The sequence below is a fragment of the Patella vulgata genome, chromosome 2 (genome assembly GCF_932274485.2).
Source record: "Patella vulgata chromosome 2, xgPatVulg1.2, whole genome shotgun sequence".
In the NCBI taxonomy this organism is placed as follows: Eukaryota; Metazoa; Mollusca; class Gastropoda; family Patellidae; genus Patella; species Patella vulgata.
This window is the reverse complement of record NC_065880.2, coordinates 55,978,015-55,999,714: the sequence shown is the minus strand read 5'-3', so window position 1 is coordinate 55,999,714 and position 21,700 is coordinate 55,978,015. Positions and strand designations below refer to the sequence as shown.

The 21,700-nt window shown below is 34.4% G+C and overlaps 1 protein-coding gene across 2 annotated transcripts in view; it reads right to left on the bottom strand.

Annotated features, from left to right (window-relative positions):
- LOC126811187 (snake venom 5'-nucleotidase) overlaps positions 1–17,810 on the bottom strand; it is a 59,747-nt gene extending 41,937 nt beyond the window's left edge. Inside the window, exon 1 of one of the 2 annotated variants that reach the window (XM_050536749.1) lies at positions 17,694–17,810. In XM_050536749.1, coding sequence (XP_050392706.1) covers positions 17,694–17,744 — 51 coding nt within the window. In that variant the 5' untranslated portion in view covers positions 17,745–17,810. Of the gene's footprint in view, positions 1–17,294; positions 17,526–17,693 lie in introns of those variants that run through there. The other variant, XM_050536750.2, reaches the window with a different exon arrangement.
- Between the last annotated feature and the right edge of the window lie 3,890 nt (positions 17,811–21,700).

Here is a 21,700-nt window from a genome sequence, read left to right as displayed (position 1 = left end):
CTCGGAATCCAACACTCTTCTATTTTTAATATGTGATAGCTAGAATCCCAAGGTACATTCTGTGCATATTTGAAGGCAATCGGAGCACAGGAACGTTGCCTGGGCAGAGCAAATCAAAGGCTTCTTCGTCTTATGACCTTAAACACTGCGTATAAATTTAAAGTCAATCGGATATTAACAGCAAAAGGGGGGCGACGACAATATACGACCACATTTCAATGTGGGCCTATAAAAAGTAAATCATTGCCAATAGAAAAGACCCACCTTTCCCCCAACAACAACCATGTAATGCACTAGCTATAATGGGGATTTTTCTGGAACACAGCGAAATGGGTCTTTTAAAATGTTCACAAGTGTATCACAAGGAGGGTTTGCTTCTTCTCTATGGGACACCCGATACCACTTCTCAACGAGGAATTCAGTCACACAGCCAACACCATTTTGTATGTTTGTGTAATCTTTATTCAGTATAAATCAAGTAATACAAATAAAAAAATACTTGGATTGATGAAAACATAATTTTTGAGAGTTATTCATACATGTAGCATAATTGTTCTTATTTAAAAAATGTACATGATTACATGTTTGTCATAAACAACATTAAATAAACAATCATGTTTCTTCACGATAACAGTAACAGTATAACAATTGTATGAAATATATTTTCCTTTATTTTTTTTTATTTTTAGAAAGGCCACTTCCTTGGTTTAAAATATATCATAAATTGTAGTTATCTAACATATACTTCCATGTATGTTTATCTAACAGATTACCACGTCGCCTTATCTAACAGAGAGTAAATGGTATACAATATCAAATTATAATCTACCAGCATTACTTGTTTCAGTAATTTAATCGTGTGTTATTCTTGTATTTAAGTGAGAAGAGTGAATAAACTATCATGGGTTGAAACAAATATATTGGAGTAGAAATAAACATTGTATATTGGTTTGCAAATAAATAATTGGTACAGATAATGCAATGTCATACAACATACTTTTTGGATTCGGTACAAATACAACCTTTTTATCATCAATGAAAATAATGTGATTTCAAAGTAACGATGAATAAAAAAACATTGCTTATATAAAGTACATGTAATTGGGTTCATTTAATTCACTTTGTATCTATAATATACATGTAGTATTAAACAATAAATATATTGATTAATGCCAATTCTATACAAATCTCATAGTTGTATTCATGTTTTCTTTACCATAACAAGAAACAGTACAACAGATTTAGTAACAATATATTCCTTTCTACATCCGTCAGAGTGGTTGATGATTCATAGATTCTAATAACCCCTTTTGAAGTTTATATGAAAGCTTTGATATCTGCTATGCAGATCTAGTTATTATTATTATTGTTCGATTTATATAGCGCTTCATTACACGTGAAGTGTTTCTAAGCGCATATCACAAACATATACTTCAAACACACAGAAACAATCAAAATCAGGAGAACATAATTAAACACAGCTGCCTGTTAGGCGCTATTATCACGTTTATCGTACAATTTAACACTAAGTTTATGGCAATTGTCAAAATCGAGACGCAAATCCAAGTAGGAAGCGCAATTGTCACCGTCAGTAGTGTTTTTAATTTCGAGCTCATCAGGATATATGAATTCTACATAATCACTAAATTTTGGATTATTCAGTGATAGAACATCATCGATATATCGATAAGTGAAATTAAAATGCTTGACTAATCGTTTATTTGATTTTACAAGTGCCTGTATGTAATCGGCTTCGTAGGAATAGAGAAACAAATCAGCAAGCAAAGGTGCACAGTTGGTGTCCATGGGGATACCTACAACTTGCTGATAAATTTCCCCTCCAAATTCAACAAAGATATTATCAATTAAAAAATCCAACATCTGATTATCTTGTTGGCGGTGAATTTACTTTTGGAATCACTATGGTTCTTGACAAAATATGTGGAATTGTAATTAACAACTAAATATTGATATCTAACATTTCCTGATTTAGATGAAAAGACACTGTGAATAATGTCTTTTAACCGAGCTTTTAATTTACTATGGGGAATTTTAGTGTACAAAGTGGAAAAGTCAAACGTTTGTATAGATGAGATTGAAGCAAGTGATCTAGATTGTAAACCATCAAGTAATTCTTTGGAATTTTTTAATATCCACATTTGATTAAAACCCCTACGAGAGTATATTTTGTCGCAGTATTTTTGAATACCCTTTCACTGCCGTTAGTATGGATGTCAATACTTTTGAAAGTGGTTTTGTGAAATAACGGGATGAACATGCTATAAAACGTTGCTTGTAGGGATTTTTATGTAGTTTAGGTATCCAATATAACAAGGGCAGATCTGTATAGGTATCTCCACATGGAGTACCAAATGAAGTGAGTACAGATCTGTGATTGGATATAATTTCATCCTTACTAAGCGTAGAGCGTTTATACGTAGCACTGTCGATTGATTTCCCGAAATTAATTTCTTTGAACAGGCAGTCATAATAATAATAGCCTATCGTTTACATATAAACACTAAGTTATTGGACGCTTTGTCAGCCGGTACAATGACATAATTGTCATGTAAGGCGTTGAGATTTTCGACAATGCTAACATCATTGAAAATAGATTTAGGCCTAGTATCAACTAACAAACGTTGCAAAAAAATTCTTCGTTTAAACATAGATTATGCAAGAGCTAAATCTGATTATTGCATGTCTTTATTTAGGCTTCAGATGTCATAGAAATTATAAATTAGATCTTTATTTACACAACAAGCACAAAATCAACTCTGTAGACCCACGGATGGCTTGGATTCGGCTTGGATTTAAACAGGATTTCGTTGATTGATTAAATTTTTAAATGGCGTCGTAAGCGGAGATAAACCGTTACGTTGACGTCATACTCCCGGAAATAATTTTAGATCGAGGCTAAATGATAGATTGTACGAAGCGAGGCCGCTGTTGAGCGAGGCCGCATGTCAGTCAATTTGATTGAAAGTTCGATATACATGTATACGGCCTTGATATTATGTTTAGTTGTGGTTAAAGTGAGAGTTTGGATGTCGATATTATACGCTACGCTCTTTTGTCACTTGCGTTTACAGAAAAATTATAGAAATTGATAAACATCGCAGCTAACATCACCCCAGTTGAATTGCAGCTCCATTGGATCACTGCTCGGGAGTTACGCAGGCCTACCAGTTACAGTACAAGAGTACGCGCAGGCTAACAAGAAGTCGGCTATAATTATGCCTCATTGATTTGGTCCATACCTTTCAAACTTTCGCTTCTTATCTATATATTAAAAGTCTTATTTTTAATTTGTAGTAAAAATAAATGTGATACGAATTGAATTGCAACCCCGTCTGAAACCACAGCCATTGAAAGCGTTACTTGATAATCGAGATTATGTAGGCGGAGTTAACGCCTGTCAATCAAACGATTGTTTATTCTCGGAGACGGTGAAGAGAAAGTTGACTCCCATTTCTAGTCAAAAATTACAATAGTGATAACTTTGTTCAGAATAAAGTAATTGGACTGAAATTTTCAATATATTCTTCTTTCATCATCTATTTTTGAACTGTTATAGCAAGAATGGCCAACTCTCTATTAAAATCTCCCATAATGTATCTTTAAGTAAATGACTGATAGACTTAGTCCAATCTGAGAGAGTATCAGAGATAACATCTTCCCTCTTGGCCCATGATCTGGCGTAGTCCTCTACGGCATCCATAATAAGTTTGAAATTTTGATCCCATGAAAATGGTTGCGGTTCCCGGTATTTGGGTCCTTTGGACAAAATCTCACGTAACTTTTTATTCTGGACTATGTTTAAATCACCAGTGACTTTATCGACAATCATTCAGTTGGCATCCTTAGTGTGGGATTGATCTAATATGACTTGAGGAAATCGTAGCTGTGGTAGTTAACTATATAAAAAATCTGATTATTTCTAATTTCTGATGATCCAAAGTCCCGTTTCTATACTCGCACTATTCTGTCTTTGACTGTTTTCTTTACTGTGGGCAATAATCAGATTTAGCTCTTGCATAATGTATGTTTAAGTGATATTTTCCTAAATAATGTCAATTGTGTAACATTTTATATCCCAAAGATCACGGTTCCTTTGGATATTAGCATGTATCTGACCGTAACTTCACAGATTATGGCCACTAATTCTACGAAAAAATCACGTTTTTAGCTTGTGGACACTCTTAGAGGTCACAATCTTGATCCGATTTTGATGAAACTTAAAATATATGTGAATATCCCAAAGATCTTGGTTCCTGTCGATATTCGCGCATATCGGACCATAACTTCCTGGATTATGACTCCTGATTCTACGAAAAATCACCCTTTTTTTAGATTGTGGACCCTCTAGAGGTCACAATTTTCATCCTATTTTGATGAAACTTAAAATATATGTGTATATCCCAAAGATCTTGGTTCCTGTCGATATTCGGGCATATCGGACCGTAACTTAATGGATTATGGCCCCTGAGTGTACGAAAAATCACGTTTTTAGCTTGACTTCAATTGACCGTCACGTATTAGCTAGCGGATTGGTTTGTCTTGATATGGGTCTAATATTAACAGTTTCTTTTATTTAAAATATTGAAACACTCATTGGGAAAAAGGAGCATAATTTTATTTTAGATGAAATGGAAATCTCACGCATCTTCAATTTGATTAATAAAATAAGTAATATACAATTATAATATGTCCACTTCAAAATTCATTTAGCAGTACGATATTTTTATATTGGCTATTAATCGTCTATGAAAGTAAATTTAATAGTTGTTGTCACTTTTAATGCATTACCTTGCTTTTGTGTGATGTTTTGGAGGTGTCAGATACATAGAAACAGAGAAAGTAATTGATTTAACTAGTATGGACAGTGTAACAAATTAATGTCCCGCCCCCTCTATATATTGACGGCCGGAACAGGTAGTTTAATTTACTTTTATTGTGACGCAGTTTAGAATGGATTATTTTAGATTTAGGTAATAAAATATCATCATTAGTTAACTGGCCTTTAAAAGATGTTTAATCGTAATAGACGATCTCATATGATCGGGTAAATTATTCCCGTCACTTATTACGCGCGGTAAGGAAGAATTTTTATAAAATGTAGCATTTGCAGGAATGTTTATATCCGGGTATTTGGGAGGAACTAGAATAGACAAATGGAATCAGTTAATTCACCATTTTGTTAAACTGGGTTAGTTTATGGTGATATCGACTAATTTCAAGCGAAGTGAACCCTGATTCATTATACAATAGATAGGGTGCCCCAGCATAAATAAATATCTCCAAATATCTCGACAATTACACCACAATATTAATATATATATACAAAGCCTTAAATCAGTTTCGCACATTTATAGTCACTAAAAAAACGGTCATGCTGTACTTAATAAGCTATGACCATTTAACCATTCATAAATAATAGACTGAAAGATGGTTACAAATGTTGGCCATAACACCCGGGCACTTTTGAGTAGAAAATAGGTTACGTGCCCTTGTTTTGAAATTAGTCTCGCTTAAAGATACATTATGGGAGATTTTTATAGAGAGTTGACCATTCTTGCTATAACAGTTCAAAAGTAGATGATGAAAGAAGAATATATTAAAAAATTCAGTCAAATTACTTTCTTCTGAACATAGTTATCATCGTTGTAATATTTGCCTAGAAATGGTAGCGAAATGTGTCTTCACCTTCGCCGATCGTTTGATTGACAGGCGTTAACTCCACCTACATATCTCGATTATCAAGTAAAGTTTTCAATGTATTCGGAAATGCTTTACAGCGGCCTCGCTAAGTACACTCTATCATTTAGCCTCGATCTAACTGACGTATTTTCATCAGGTTACCCCTTATTTGATTTAATCAATTAGTGAAATCCTATTTAAATCCGAGCTGTAGCCGAGCCATCCGTGGGTCTACAGAGTTGATTTTGGTCTTGTTATTTAAATAAAGATCTAATTTATAATTTCTCTAACATCTGAAGCCTAAATTAAGACTTGCAATAATCAGATTTAGCTCTTGCATAATGCATGTTTAACCAGTCTACCGACCATTCTACGTCTGATTGACAGGCCGGGATAATCAAGGCTACTTTTTTACGAAACAGAAAGCTGGAACAAGAAATTGAATTTAGAAACACGCACGTCAGCCAACTCAATAATTGTTTTAAGAACCCTGTGAACGTAAAATGAAACTACTGCTAGTATTATGTTCTTGCCTTATTTGTACTAAACGTAAGACTTTTGTAGAATTTTTGTTCTTTAAATTAGTAGCATTGAATTAATTAATATCTTTGCAAATTATTAGATTCACATATATGTACTTATATCAAAATGAGCGACTGAATGCCAGATTGGTATATAGAAAAGATTTATAATTTGGTAAACATTAGCTGGTTAGGTGGGAATGAGAATATCATGTATATGGAAATTTACCAATTGCATCATTTGGCTTGAGTAACCAATCTCTATAATTATTTACATAATATTTGACCAATTAGATAATTGAAGGTCCAAAACCCAAAGCTACAAAACTATCATATTTGTGAGAATTCGTCAGACAGCAATTTGATTCTGGAAGGAAACAATATGTAACAATTTCTATCAGCAGACTTGCCCCAGCGAGTCTTGCTGGATGGGGTTTGAGAGAATGACTTTACTGTTATTGTACTATGCTTGTATCTATGTATCCGGGCTATGATATATAAAATGTAAAAACGAACTGTTGCATTGTTATTCCTGGTAAGACAAAAGTCTTAACTAACTGAGGAAACAGTAAGAAGTAAATACACAACGTGAAGGGGAAGCAAAGACGACAAGTGAAAATACAGGACGATCACAAGGCTGCTAAGTTATGTAGTAAGAAAAGATGCATGGGTCATATGTAGGATATAGCGACCGGTTTGGCGTGGTACGCTCTCCACGTCTGGCAAAAGACCCTTGGTGCTACATATTTGATTTGGTGCCGTGGCCAGGATCGAACTTTCAAGGGAATCTACATATTTGATTTGGTGCCGTATCTCAGTTTCGACCTTTAGGGTAAGCAGCTATTTTGGAAGAAGAAAACCCGTAGAACCAGTACTTCAAAGAAATCTGGTGGAAAAAAAATTGGTGGAAAAAGAAATTTTGGGGAAAAAGAAATTTGGTGGAATATAATCTGGTGGAGAAAAAAAAAATGGTCGAAATATTCGCAAAATTGGGTTAATTGAATGTGTTAAGCTGTTTAACAGATCAAATAATAGTAATATAAGATTAAAATACAATAAGTGTTTTAAATTCAACTGTGGAGAATAAAATATGGTCTTTCATAAGTTTTGATTGGCAGGTTTATAAACATAATATCACTGGTTAGGGATGTATATTATCAGGTTAACATGTCCTGTAGTAAGTATAGTAAACCTGAGTTATTAATTAAATTAAAGTGGGTCAAGGGGGTAGGTTAAAAAAGATTATTTTTTTGGGTATAACTAAGGAATTAAAATAAGGAACCGGAATAGGTAAGAAAATAAAGAATTGGTGTTGTCTTCGGATCACAGTAGGAAGACGGTAGAACTAAGGATAAAGTTGGCCGTGGTTTCTACTGAGATTCGTTAAATTCGTGTTATTGTGTCGTTTATATATGTGTTTAAATAGTTTCAAAATTATGGAATTAGTCGAGTAAAGACTAATTTAGGTAATTTAGTTTTTGAATAAAAGGTTAGATTGCTAACATTTGTGTTTTAGAGTCGTTCGTATATGTGTTTAGCTAAGTAGAGCTAATGTAATTTTGAGACCCTTAGTCCAAGTTTCAAAATTATGGCGAATTTAACTTTTGAATAAAAAGTTAGGTTATGCTAAAATCCCATGTATTTAAAGCTAGGCTCGTCGAAATTGTGAGATTATCACAAATTCATTAATATGAGTTTAATAGTTTTTAGAAAAGTGGGTAGGATATACGGTAAATTTTATCCGTATATAATTTTGTGTAATTAAATTTCACTTTAGAAACGTAAAATAAATGTTAAATATATATTTGCTAAATGCTTTTGTCATGTTTATACAATATAGACTGATGTCCGGGTGAATGAAACGGCAGACATTTGCTTGGGACATAGTTCTATTCTAAATAAATTATAGTCTGGTATTGTCATAAGTTTGAGCTCAACTTTTGTCAGTGTTAGTCTGATAGGAATGTTTATGTAATAGTGGCTAGTGTTTATAAAAAACGAAATACTAAATTCTAAATGAATAGGTCAAAAGGTCACATTACTGACGGAGAAATATAAAATAATAATGTAATTGTTTTTCCGGAATTATAAAACAGAAACGCAATTATAAAATTGTCCATTACTGAGTTAAGGTCCAGAGGTGAGGTCAAAGTTAGTTTGCAGATTTATAATTAAAGAAACACATCGAAGTTTATTTAATAATCAAATGAAGCTTAATTTTAATTAATAGTAAAAGTTAATGATAAGATGTAGGAATAATTAATTCTTGGTCATATGACAATGACATGTTTGATTGACGGATAAAATTTGTATTTTGTCTCAAACCAATGATACTTAAACGAAAAAGAAAGTTTTCAACTTGAGACTATGGTAGCTGAAAAAGACCAAAAGAAATCCAAGAAGAGGAAAAGGTTTACCAATTTACCAAATTGAGATTTCCAGTGACAGAATTTAAAGTTAAACCTGAACTTTATAAATAGAAGTGATGTGTTATAGTGTTTTGAAATTAGGACACATGAATATTTAAAAAAGATAAATTGTGTTTTCTGTGTTTAGGCTTAGTGAATTTTCATAGGACTTTTGCATGCGATTTTTTTATTTTCAATTTGCGTTTTTATTGATATTTATGTTTTTAGAACAGATTGATGCAGATTGTGATCATATGTAATCTTGTATGTTAATCATAAAGTAATCATATATATGTGCATGTTGCATGAATAATTATAGGGTTTAGTATATGAAAGTTTTTAAGAGTCTCCTACCTCTTCATTTCGCATAAATGTTAGAAGAGAGGGAGGTGATAATATATTATGTCGATTTTCGAGATTTCTGCTACATTTATGAATACTTCTATAACTCTACCTAATATCGAACAATAAGTCTTTAACAGAGGGACGAATGTATTAATATTGGTAGAATTTTTGCTCTTATAATTAATGATAGCATTATGGGAAATTAGATAAAAAGCTGTGAGTTCTCACTATAATTGTTAAAAAGTAGATAATGTAAAGAGAAATTTCTGAAAATTTTAGTCAAATTGACCAACTCTGAACCGAGAATTTAGCAATTGAATTTTAGGCTTAACCTCGATCATAATAAATAATGTCGGTACGATAAAAATCATAGTCTCGATTATCCATTTTTTTGATTTAATCATCAACGAGTATTGAGGAGCAGATCGGATTCCAATCCAGTAACTATCGCAGACTAGCGATGACATCGAGAGTTGATTATGGTCTGGATAAGTTAATTAATGTCTAATTAATAATTTAGATAACGTTTCAGGCCTAAAGAAAAACCTGCAAAAGGCAGATCTAGCTCTTGCATAATGTATGTTTAATAATTTACATAACATTTCAAGCCTAAAGAAAGACCTGCAGTAGGCAGATTTAGGTCTTGCATAATTTATGTTTAATTTAATTTTTTCAGGGGTTTGAAGAGTATGGTTTAGAGCCAGGAGTTCTGGATCTTGTCAATGCAATCTGATTAAAACACAGATCATATTTCGTTTCATTTTTCATAGTTCAAAATTTCGTTTTACTTGTCTTTACTAGTACTACACTAGGATCTGGAAAAGTTGTTATATATAACCCACGTTCTGGGTGATGTGATGTGTTACGGCAAGTTTTTGGCGTGAATTTCACGGAACTGTGGGTAACCCGCTAGAAACATCAACGCTGTTTGGTTAATCAAATGTCTGATGTCATAGAGTCACTAGCCGCTTGTATGACCTCTGACGCAACCTTCCACTACAAATGGTCAGATATTCATGTAGTGTAGGCCATCGAAAGTATAAAAGAACAAAATGAAATATATATATATAGATTTGTATTTTATTCAGATTGTTGCCAATGTGTACCGAACCGATGTCCTAGAAATTGGTAAGGACGAAGATGTAAATCACAGAGACGACACATGGCTTACAGGCAGTTTGTGATGTGACAGGTACTACAGGGAATAGAGTTCTAATAGTCTAATACCCTCATGTTGTGTCCTGAAGATACGGACAGTATACTGGTTTTAATCCAAGAAGACTATTATGAAAAATTTAAAAAATCTTACATTAAAATCTGGTTCGGACTTGGTTGTAGCTAGCAACCTTTCAGATGTCAGCCCCACCCAGTGATTTTTTTCCTTCATGATGTGCCTTTATGCTCAATCCTAAATGGGGAGTGGGGGAGGGGGTAAGTTTAATGCCTATTTCCACATAGGGTGATATCGCAGACAAGTGTTTCCTTAGAATTTGCCAGAGAAGCCACAAAGGCTTAGACCAGTATGGGTAGGAGATGTGAGATCAATAATTAGTAGGCCTATTCAATTTTGTTTCCTTAAATAAAGACACATTGCCTTTTGCAGGGTAGCGTCTAAGGTTTGTAGATTTGACTGGCATCTGGGCCCAGGGGCTTCACCATATTATATAGCAAGCATAACATGGAGCCATAATTCTTAAAAATATTTTCTGTGGTACCTGAAAGATTGAAATTGTGAAAAAGTTATTGTTTTGGGGCTTAATTATTGTACGACATGCTTAACAGTCCTTAGAAAAACAAGTAAAAGCCCTGTTTTCAGTTATTGCTGAGATATTTGCAAACTGGAGTGATGATGATCGTCAAACAAACTGACAAACCTTGGGTTATCAGCCTCATCCTGTCATAGTTTAAATGCAGGTTACTTATATTAACATTAGCCCAAATGATCTATTTAACCAACTTGATTAAAAGAAAGTCAACAATAAGAAATAAAAATGGAAAATTACAAAGGCGGATTCAAGAGACCATGAATAAAGGGTGGACAGGAACGACAAAGTCAGACTTTGCGAGTATAAAGACCAGGTGGCCTCCCCCAGAAAATTTCGAAAACTAGAAGTCTGGAAATGCTATTTCCAGTCATCTCAGCCCTTGAATTGCGAAAGAATAGAAAATAGAAACAATATTTTGCGTTTTTTTAAAAAAAATTACTGTTTTTTAAAAAAAAAATGATGTTTTCCCATGGCAAATAATAAAAATAAGCTTATAAGAATAGGTTGAATTTGGTTTTCACTGATAACATATTTTTTTTGCAAATTACCCGTATTATTATATATAAAAACAACTTTGTCTGGTTGCCAATTCTTTAAGGTTTTCTATGTTCAGCTTCACATTTGTTAACGACTATCTCTCTGATATCCTACTTGTTTGAGCGTCTTAGTCGAATCAATAGGCATATAATTACACGCGTGACTTAAAATATAAATATTACTTTCGACTTGTCAATCGACGGAAAAAATCAACACTTGTCAATCAATGTCGAACTCGAGTCTGTAGTCGTGTAGATGATATTGAATAATTGACACCAGCGTGTTATAGGCTATAATATATATCTGTAAACAATACAAGCAGATTATCCGCGGACGGACTGTGTATAGAATGTCATTAATCAACTTGAATTTATTATGTGGTAATCCAAGTCATTTAAACCCCCCTTTCCGCTGATCTTATGTATTTATTATTATTCGGGAATCGGTACCGCGTGGGATATCCCGATGATGACATCATGAAGAGCTATTCTTAGAACAGGAAGTCAATCAAATCTGGAGCTTATTACTTCCCTTGATGGAACCTTCCTTGATAATACAGATATCTCATGGGAAGTTTCTCCAGTAAATTTCCATTACCATATAAGTTATAAGGGTGGGTTTCGACGTCATTTGGCTCAATTAACCAACAACACGCAATGAAATATGCAGATAATGTAATGAAATAACCATTTCATGTAATGTCAACATCACGGCATGTAATGTCAACATCACGGCATGTTATGACAAAATCACTACCTGTAATAACAGAACCACGAAATGTAATGCCAAAACGACCGCATATAATGTCAAAATCAGGGCACTTAACGATAGATTCACTTCATAATGACAAAACTACATAATCATCTAAAGTATAGTCACACAAGGCAGTAATGGCGTTCCATAAAGGACCTTTGTATGATGGCTGTTAGCGGCGATTCTACATTCTCGACTTGTCGGGTTGTGAAGGCGACAAGTCGCGGCACGATAAGTCGAAATAATTATATTTTGTCGTCTTGTCGGGTTGTGAAGGCGACAACTCGACAAGTCGACAAAATCAACCCTACAACGCGACAAACTAACCCGACTATCGTCGCCTTCATTTTGTCGACTTGTCGTGTCAATTCTGTCGACTTGTTAAATTTGCAGCTAACGACCCATAAAATTAGGAATCTATATTTTAGAAGAGTCAGTTATATATGTTGATATGACGTATTCTAATGTATGCTTTTAATACATCTATCATAATTGAGAATACACTATGCTAGCTTAAATCCCCTTTTCTTAGGATGTTTCTAGGCAAGTTACTTTTACGGAATACACTAAAGCTCTTTCTTGGCCACATCCCAGTTTCAAATCTCCCTGACTTTTGCCAAAAATTAGGAGTAACTTACTGTATCGCTGGTTTTCTAACCGGCAGGTCTGCGTCCAGCATGGCTTCCCCAATGTCCAATGTACGGTGGTGTGCACGTAATGAAACCTTTGTCAGTTGGAATTTTAAATAAGAGTAGGCCGTGGAGCCGCTGTCTGGACAAAATTTCCCTCATAGCACACTGCATTGGTGCAGAAAAGTAGCTTGCTTGATAAACTATGCCGAAGTTTATTTTTGTCGCCATACTGGCTAAAAAATTACCCCAGACTTTTCCAGCGTGATTTCACCTTGTCAGTGGTGCAGGACGCGAGTGGGGATGGAAGTGATGGAAGTGAACAGTGTCTAGTCTTTCTGATGTTACGGAAAACCGTCGTCCCGTGTAAGCGTACACGTAATGGAACCCTAGATGGAGTTTGAAATAAGAGTAGGCCGTATCGCCGCAGCCTGGGCAAAATTTACCTCATGGTAGACCTACACTGCATAGCGTATGCCCGTCTTCATTGATGCAGAAAAAGTACCTTGCTTGATAAACTAAGCCCTTGTTTAAATAAACGTGGTCTATCTCCAAAATGTTTGTTTTTGTTTATAAAAAGTATATAATTTCTAATAAAAACAATATAGTTTCTAATTAACAAAATAACGTATTATCACCAGACACGTTCAAATAACGACATATAAATGATATGTGATTGAAAATGAAATGGGGTTTAACGTTCATTTGTTCTGCTCTAACTGGGCTAATGAAGACGGGCATACGCCATACAGTGTGCTATGAGGAAAATGTCGTCCGGACAGCGGCGCTACGGCCTACTTTTATATCGAATTCCAACGCCAATGTACCAACACGGGACCTCGGTTTTTCGTACCATCCGAACGACTAAATAGCTGTCCTTGTCTGGCCCTCCTTCCTGCACCACTGACATGGGGAAAACACGCCGGAAAACACATGTGAATTGAACTTAAGAACCTTCACGCTTTCGCACTCTAGCTCCCTCGCCTTGACGTCTCGTAAAGATTATGAAATGGCCATAACACGCTGCCACGCTTAATCGAAGAATGCTCATGCGCACTGATTGAATTCCGATGCGACAGGTCGACAAGTCGACAAAGCAAAAGAATAGTATTTTGTCGATTTGTGGGTTGTGAATAATTCGAAGGCGACAAGTCAACAGAATTGACCCGACAAGTCGACAAAATGAATGCGACGATTGCCGGGTTGATTTTGTCAACTTGTCGCTTTTACAACCCAGCAAGTCGAGAATGTAGAATCGCTGCTAACAGCCACCATACCTTTGACTGAAGTTAGACTGAACAAATCATTCAGTGTTTTTTATAAATCCATCATTTCAGAAATTCATAGACATTGTTTAAGTACGTACACTTTAGTTTCTCAAAGGCCTGGCGTTGACGGTACATTGCGTGTACGAAAGATGCATGTAGCATTATTTTTTACCCGAATAAATACTACCAATTAAAACGCAATAGGTAACACAAGTAATTAATTGTAAACCACTGGTTTACATATAATTTGTAAATACAAACGAAGACAAGAACATGTTATAATCAATATTACTGCCCACCCGCAGCTAACTTCAAATATGTATATGTGGGAATGAATTGTAAATTGTAAAAAATAAATCATGCCTTGCTTTTCGCGGTAATATAAATATTTTCTGAAATCTACAACGAAATGTCATCACAATGTCAAATTTTACAAATGAATTTAAAGCATTAAACTTTATTATATTATATGACTGTCGTGGAAAACATGATTAAGCAAAATGAACATGATAAATATCCTTGACCATCTCGGTGGTATTAACCATGTACATTATTATGGCACTACAACATCAAAGCTGGCGATGAAAAAAACTGTTAACATCGCCATTACGTCCCTGCTACTACATTTGTCCTCCGGTCAAAAGAAGTCACCATAATCTCACTTAACTTTAAGGTACCTCCCATAGGTTATTTAAAGTTAAGTGGATTTTTCTCACTTAAGCTGGCCTTTGAATACCACTTAAAGACTAACACTTAAAAGTTAAGGCAGCTTAACTTTAAGAGAAAATTTGATACTTAACATTGCCATTGAATACCACTTACCCTTAACTTACAGGAAGTTACGTATATTTAAGTGAAATCTAGTAGTTAAGTGACTATCTTAGACTTAAGATATCCTTTGAATACGGACCCAGCTTAACTTTAAGGGAAAATTTGATGCTTAACATTGCCATTGAATACCACTTACCCTTAACTTACAGGAAGTTATGTATATTTAAGTGAAATCTAGTAATTAAATGACTATCTTAGACTTGAGATATCCTTTGAATACGGACCCAGGGCGATGTTTACATTCTTCAGATGATAATTGTTCCTGTAAGTCCAAACATTCAAAGCTTTTAACTTTCGTTCAAATATATTTTAGTGTTCAGATACCGAGTTTCATGGTATAAATTACCATATGACACCAGGTCCTGTAATAATAATTTTAAGACAAAAATAAAACCTATGCCTGTATTTCTCCGTTTTAGATTAATATATATATATGTATATATTATATATATATATATAACATTATTTATGAATAGTCCCAAGACGGACGAAAAGTACTTTAAAATGTTAAAATGTTATTAAGCCAGTGTTGAAATCAATTTCCGTCAGCATATATTTTATCTTCTAATCGTTTACCGTGAAACAAAGTAGTACAGCTTTACGGTTGTGATAATATTATTTAGCACATATATAATCTGAAGACGCCTATAGAGGGCAGACAGCTAGCTTATATGATTTAATGTATGTCAGAATGTGGAAATGTCCATTTGAATGATTGATTGAAAAATATGATGTGTTGCAAATGGTACTCCATAGAAAAGAATTTGCCCCACAAATTATATCTAGATAACACATTCTTTATCACGTGTATCTTTGTTTGGGCAACCAATAAATATTGTTGACTTTAAATGTTCAATGAATGCAGTTGAGTTTGGACGAGCCATACCAACTCTAAATAGTACAAAAGTGTTATTGTGGCTGAATAGATACAAATTAGATTTATTATCATCTCACAATTATCACACAACACAACAATATGTTATTTTATTGTTTAAAGTAGCTAAGTCTCTAAACCAATATCATCCAAAGCTTTCCACATTGAAGATACGAATTATTTGTCAATTTAAATCAATATTGATGTTGTGATCTTGCCGGTAAAAGATGGGCTTCTGGTATCCAATATTTTAAGATACATTCCCGCATATAAACTTTGTGATTTGATGATATATTTGGACTAAAAACATATTCAAAGTAACCAATCTATAAAAAATTTGCTTCAATTCCCTTTCAAAACTTTGTATTCGCCGGGGATACCTATAGCTATAAGTAAGCTTTTGTTAGACGCAATGTCTGTCAACTTAGCTTCATTGTGGGAGGGTCCATTTTTCAGAATGTATTTATCATTACTTACTGTACATTTACCATACATATTAAGGCCAAGGTAAATTCTTAATTATTTCTGTCAACTTCTTTTTCCGCCGTTTAATTGCAGAGTCTTTTGTACGTTGATACCCATCAATGTTCCCCAAACCGCCTAACCATTTGATCAAGAAATAACAACCGCTCCCTCACTTAAGCTGGCACACAAGAAGGTGGCAGATAACAGTCGTCGGGTTGCCAGTTAGTGATATCCTGACAATTTTGCCCAGTGCTTGCCCCATGGGCGTTTTTCGGGTAATCCTGTGTTTTTCTAGTAAGAATGGGTGTCTATATTTTTCATATATACCAAATTTGACATACTTTTATTGAAAATAACCACCCGATAAATACTTTTCTGGGAAAGTATCTTTAAGACAAAATAAACATTTCACCACTGGTACACGAATCGTGTACCATAATGCACTTCAGCGCTATTTGTAACATGAGACTCGAAGAACGAGGCTAGACATAAGCGCAATGAATGCTTCATATGCAGACTGGAATAACCATACGCTAGAGACTGCCATTCGATTGAGACTTCTGGCGTATTTCACCGAACATAACTGATTTGAAATTAGAGTAAAAATGGAAAGGACTGAATGTAAATCAGTTTATATACATTCATATTACATTATTACATGCGTTTGTGTCAATTTCTAAGTGGGGATCAAGGTGGCTAAGTGGGTAAGTCGCTGGCTCGCTAGCCTGGAGGTCGGGTGTTCGATCCCTGCATTGGCCGAGAAAGTTCATCCCGATTTTCTGGCGTGGTTCCCCTTGTCAGTGATGCAGGACGGAGGGCCTGACAAGGACAGCTGTCTAGTCGTTCGGATGAGACGAAATACCGAGGTCCCGTGTACACATTGGCGTGCACGTAAAAAATCCCTTGACAGATAGAATTCGATATAAGAGTAGGCCATAGTGCCGCTGTCCGGGCAAAATTTCTCTCGTACCACACTGTATGGCGTATGCCCGTCTTCATTAGCCCAGTTCGGAGCAGAACAGTAGGACGTTAAACCCCATTTCATTTCATTTCATTTCAATTTCTGAGTTCCAAATATTAGCGATTTAGCTCCTTTAAGTACAGATATGCTATTTTAAAATTTCTCAATTCATGACACTATATCTGCCAATCCCAGTTTATTAATGCATATAATTAATATATTCAACTTTAACTTACCAAAGAGATGTATATTTTTCATGTACACGACTATAATATCAGGTCCAGCTGCTATACTCAACTTCACACAACGAAAGCAACGCACCGATTACAATTCACTGTTGACGGGTCGTTATTTTGCACCTGCAGAGTGTTTTTGTTGCGTTGAAACCGAATGGGTATAACTTATATAGTATGATCAGGGGTCACCAAACTTTTTTCATAGTGGGCCAGGTATAACTGAAAGAATGTCGAGCGCGGGCCGGATCTTAGTCCTTGTCACATGGTAAATATCTAGTAAACATCTCCCAGTATCGATAGTACATAATCAAAACAACGGTAAATATCTAGTAAATATCTCCCAGTAAATATATATACAGACGTTCATGTGAATTATACAAAAATTGATAGTGTACTTACTTGTAACATCCGTGCAAATGAAATGAGAATCCCGGTGCAGGCGCAGTACATAATCACAGAGTAAAAATATTTTTACTCTGTGACATAATGTTTAACTTTCTATGGTGTACCATTTCGGCCAATGTATGTCAACCTGAAAACGTCGCTCGTCGAAAACTTCACGCGTCGTGCGTGGCTTTTTCTCAATAGTATTTCTGCATTAGATTACATACACGCCAATGTTTACCGTTAACGAATTTCCATTGGATCAGAAATGAAATGAAAGTGAATAGGGTTTAACGATCTACTGTTGACTCCAACTGGACTAATGAAGACGTCTATTTTATCAGAGTATGACGATTACCTTGGTTATCTAAGCTATAATGTGTCAAATATAGTTAACATGTCTGTATAAAAACTATTATTTAGACATTTAATAGCACGGCAAGCCCATAATTAACTCTCTAGACTATCGGATGACAGAGATTAAAATGGATTAGAACGATTGCGAGATTGAAAGTACCATAAAATGGATAATTGAGACTTCGTCTCGTTTGTCTAGTACCGTTACTATGATAATAAACAATCTGCGCTACCTCTTCCAACACTCATAACTTCGCTCAGAACAAAGTAATTTCAATGACATTTTCAATTTATTCACTTTTCATTATGTCTTTTTCATTATAGCAAGAACGGACAGCTCTTTATCTAAATCGTATATAATGCATCATTAATAAGGCACTTTATTATATGCCATCATGCTTAGACCCTCTCGGTGTATTGGTCGTAAAAAAGGAGTATTTAGTTATAATATATTATATCCCTTTTTCTTAATTTAAATCTTATTATTTTGTAGTTGTATAAATTATATTTGATAAATTTACGATATTTTTACGATATGTCAATACTATAGAAAACAATTAAATAACTTTTCATTTTTTAAATTATTTATTTCCTCACCAATGCTTAATTCCACCTAAAACAACAAACAGAATTAGAATATTATGTTAAAGGCGCTAAACTCCCAACTCAGTATTTTCCATTTCAATCAATGTTAATGTTGTTATGTATATATGTCTTTGTAGTTTAGGAGGGACCTATGGAAGATTAGTTTTTTTTTTGCAAACTAAATACGTTGCCTCATTAAATAAAGTTTTTATTATTATTATTATTATTATTATTATCTTGCCGTGAAAATATGGAATCCAAATACCCAATATTAAAGACACAATGGTCATTTAATAATCACCAATCGAGAGAGAGAGAGAGAGAGAGAGAGAGAGAGAGAGGGAGAGAGAGAGAGAGAGGTTGGGTTTAACGTCTACTCGACACAAACTAGGTCATTTCGGGACTAACACATGGTTCAATTTTATTTCAATAATTCGCTTGCGCGTAGGGGTCTTTAGCAGTGGGAGGAAACCAGAGGACCACAAGAAAACCCACGAGGTTGGACAGGAAACCCTACTTCTTGTCACGTACAACTGGGGAATCGAAACCACGCCAGTTGACTCAAAGTTAGACCTTATGATACAGCGCACACGTGCTAACCATTTGCCCCCCCCCCCCGCAATCACCAATCGAGTCGTGCATTCTATTAGGCTGGGCAAGTTAATGCCAAAAGTGAAGTAACCCGAAACTAGAGCTGGGAGATCTCCCTGGAATCAGCTGTCTCGATATTTTCAGTTTATATCCTTTTAAATATAAATAAACATGCATAAATAGTTGGAAATACCCCCGGAGTATTCACTTGACACTTTCTTTTCAATATTATTAAAAGTTCTTAGCATAAATTCAGTACCGAATTTACAAATGTTGTTGTTTATAAAATTTTGATTTCCAATACATTAATTATGATATTTTATTTAAATTAAAAAAATATTTACATGTGAAGGAGGCACAAAAATAAAGTAAAAAATAGCCACGGGTACGATTGGATGCTATTCATTTACCCTTGAAAATTTGTGTTTTCGCATTAAAAGTATGCCTTCTTGAAAATGCATTAATTTACAATACAAGAATGCTAAATTAAACTATAAAACAGAAGTAGTGTGTCAAAAAGTATCGATTGATTTAGTCAAATATCAAATAGAAATTTTTCGGATCATGGACCTCCATGACACTTCTGACGCTGAATGATAAACAATCTACCGGTAGTTGGCATTATTGACATTTCAGTTTTATTAAAATGTATTTCAATCAGAAAATCAATGATTCCTTTGGAAAATCAAAGTATCGGTATAAACAATTCATCAAGATGCATAGAAATTTAACAGAAGCTTGGATAATCCTTACGGTATCGGTCAGGTGGAAAAGTGAGCGAGAAGTCATGTGACGAAAACAAAGCTCTTTATTTAGTGGGTTTTGCAAACTTCGTGAAATGAACACTCTGGAGATTATAATAGTATTTATTCACCATTAAGCCATAAAATGTCGTAAATAACATAAAAAGGAAGAATGTTTTTAAATATTTATGTTAAACACCATCCACAAAAATCAAAATCGCGATATATCGCGATAGCCTATGTTCGGTTTTCGATATTTTTCTGAAGACGGTATTTTCGACGGTTTTAATTTCTGTGGTGGTTTTATATCGAAAAACCGAAATATCACCCAGCTCTACCCGAAACAAATTGCAAAAGAAACCAATGCAGTTGGGTTCAGTCAAAGCGAAATGACGTAATTAACATAATTCAATATATGGCGGTCTCTAGGAAGATTCTGAGAGCGATATATCTTGTAACCAGTGCGTTTCAGTGGTGGGACAATAAATAGGGTTTTTTTGGGTTTTTTTTAAATCTTACAATACAAGCTGGTGTTAGAAGCGAAATGTTTCGAAAATAACAAATTTGACAAAACCAATTTTTAAAAATGTATTTTTCACATGGTGCCGGCCTTTTATTCAAAATGGCTGCCAAGGGGTGTTTTTTTTCCTCTGTGTGTGTTTTTTTAATTTATTTATTTATTTTTCCAAGAGAAATATCAAACATAACAATAGAGGTGGTAATATAAGTTACGTGGTAATAAGATGAGAAAGTTTTGATGAGAGAAAAGGTAATGATGTCATGAATGACCAGCCTCTTGAGGATAACCCATAAAAACCTGCTTAAATTAAAACTAGGTTTATTTCCAATGGGGTCCTTGGAGGAGGATCAGGTTATGTTATCATAGAGGGATGGAATATGACAATAAATATTGAAATGTGTGTCTACCATAAGGGATGTGAAGTACAAAGAGGTATGAACGACATTGGAGTATACATACATAAACTAAAACATTTGTATTTGTTTTGCTAGCATGTGTTGTTTAACATTTTTCTTAAAAGTGGCAATGTTCTCTATTGATTTCAGTTGGTTTGGAAGTTCATTCCAGGTCTGAATACTTGAATAGTAGTAAGTTGAGTATTGGGTATTATTTTTGAATTTTGGTACAACATAATTATAAATGCTTGATCTAGTACTATGTAGATGAGCATCCCTGACTAAGCGAAAATTGGCTTTCATGTACACCGGAGACCCATTATGAAGGATTTTGTGAACATGGCTCAATTTCATTTGCTTGACTCTATTTATTATCAAGATTTAAACTATTTAAATCTTTATACAAATTTGGGGTAATTGAATCTCTGGGACCTAAGCCGTGTTTGAATCGGATAACTTTGTTGTGAATAATTTGCAGTTTGTTCTTCAGCTATTTGTTTAAGCCTGAGAACCAAGCTGAGCATGCATAGTCTAAGCGGCATTGTATAAGAGCATTGGTTAATAATTTCCTAGTATACTTTGTTAAAGACTTGTTATATCTAAATAAAAATTTCAATCTGGTATTGACCTTTTTATTAATATTATTAACTATTAATTCACCAGAGAGATAATGATCAATATATAGACCCAAATATTTTACACTATCTGTTGCTTGAATGACTTAATCATTACACACTATTTCAAAACTACTAGTTTTCTTTAGTTTTCTACTTGGGCCAAATAACATACATTCAGTTTTACTTAAATGAAGGGATAATTGTCTACTAACCA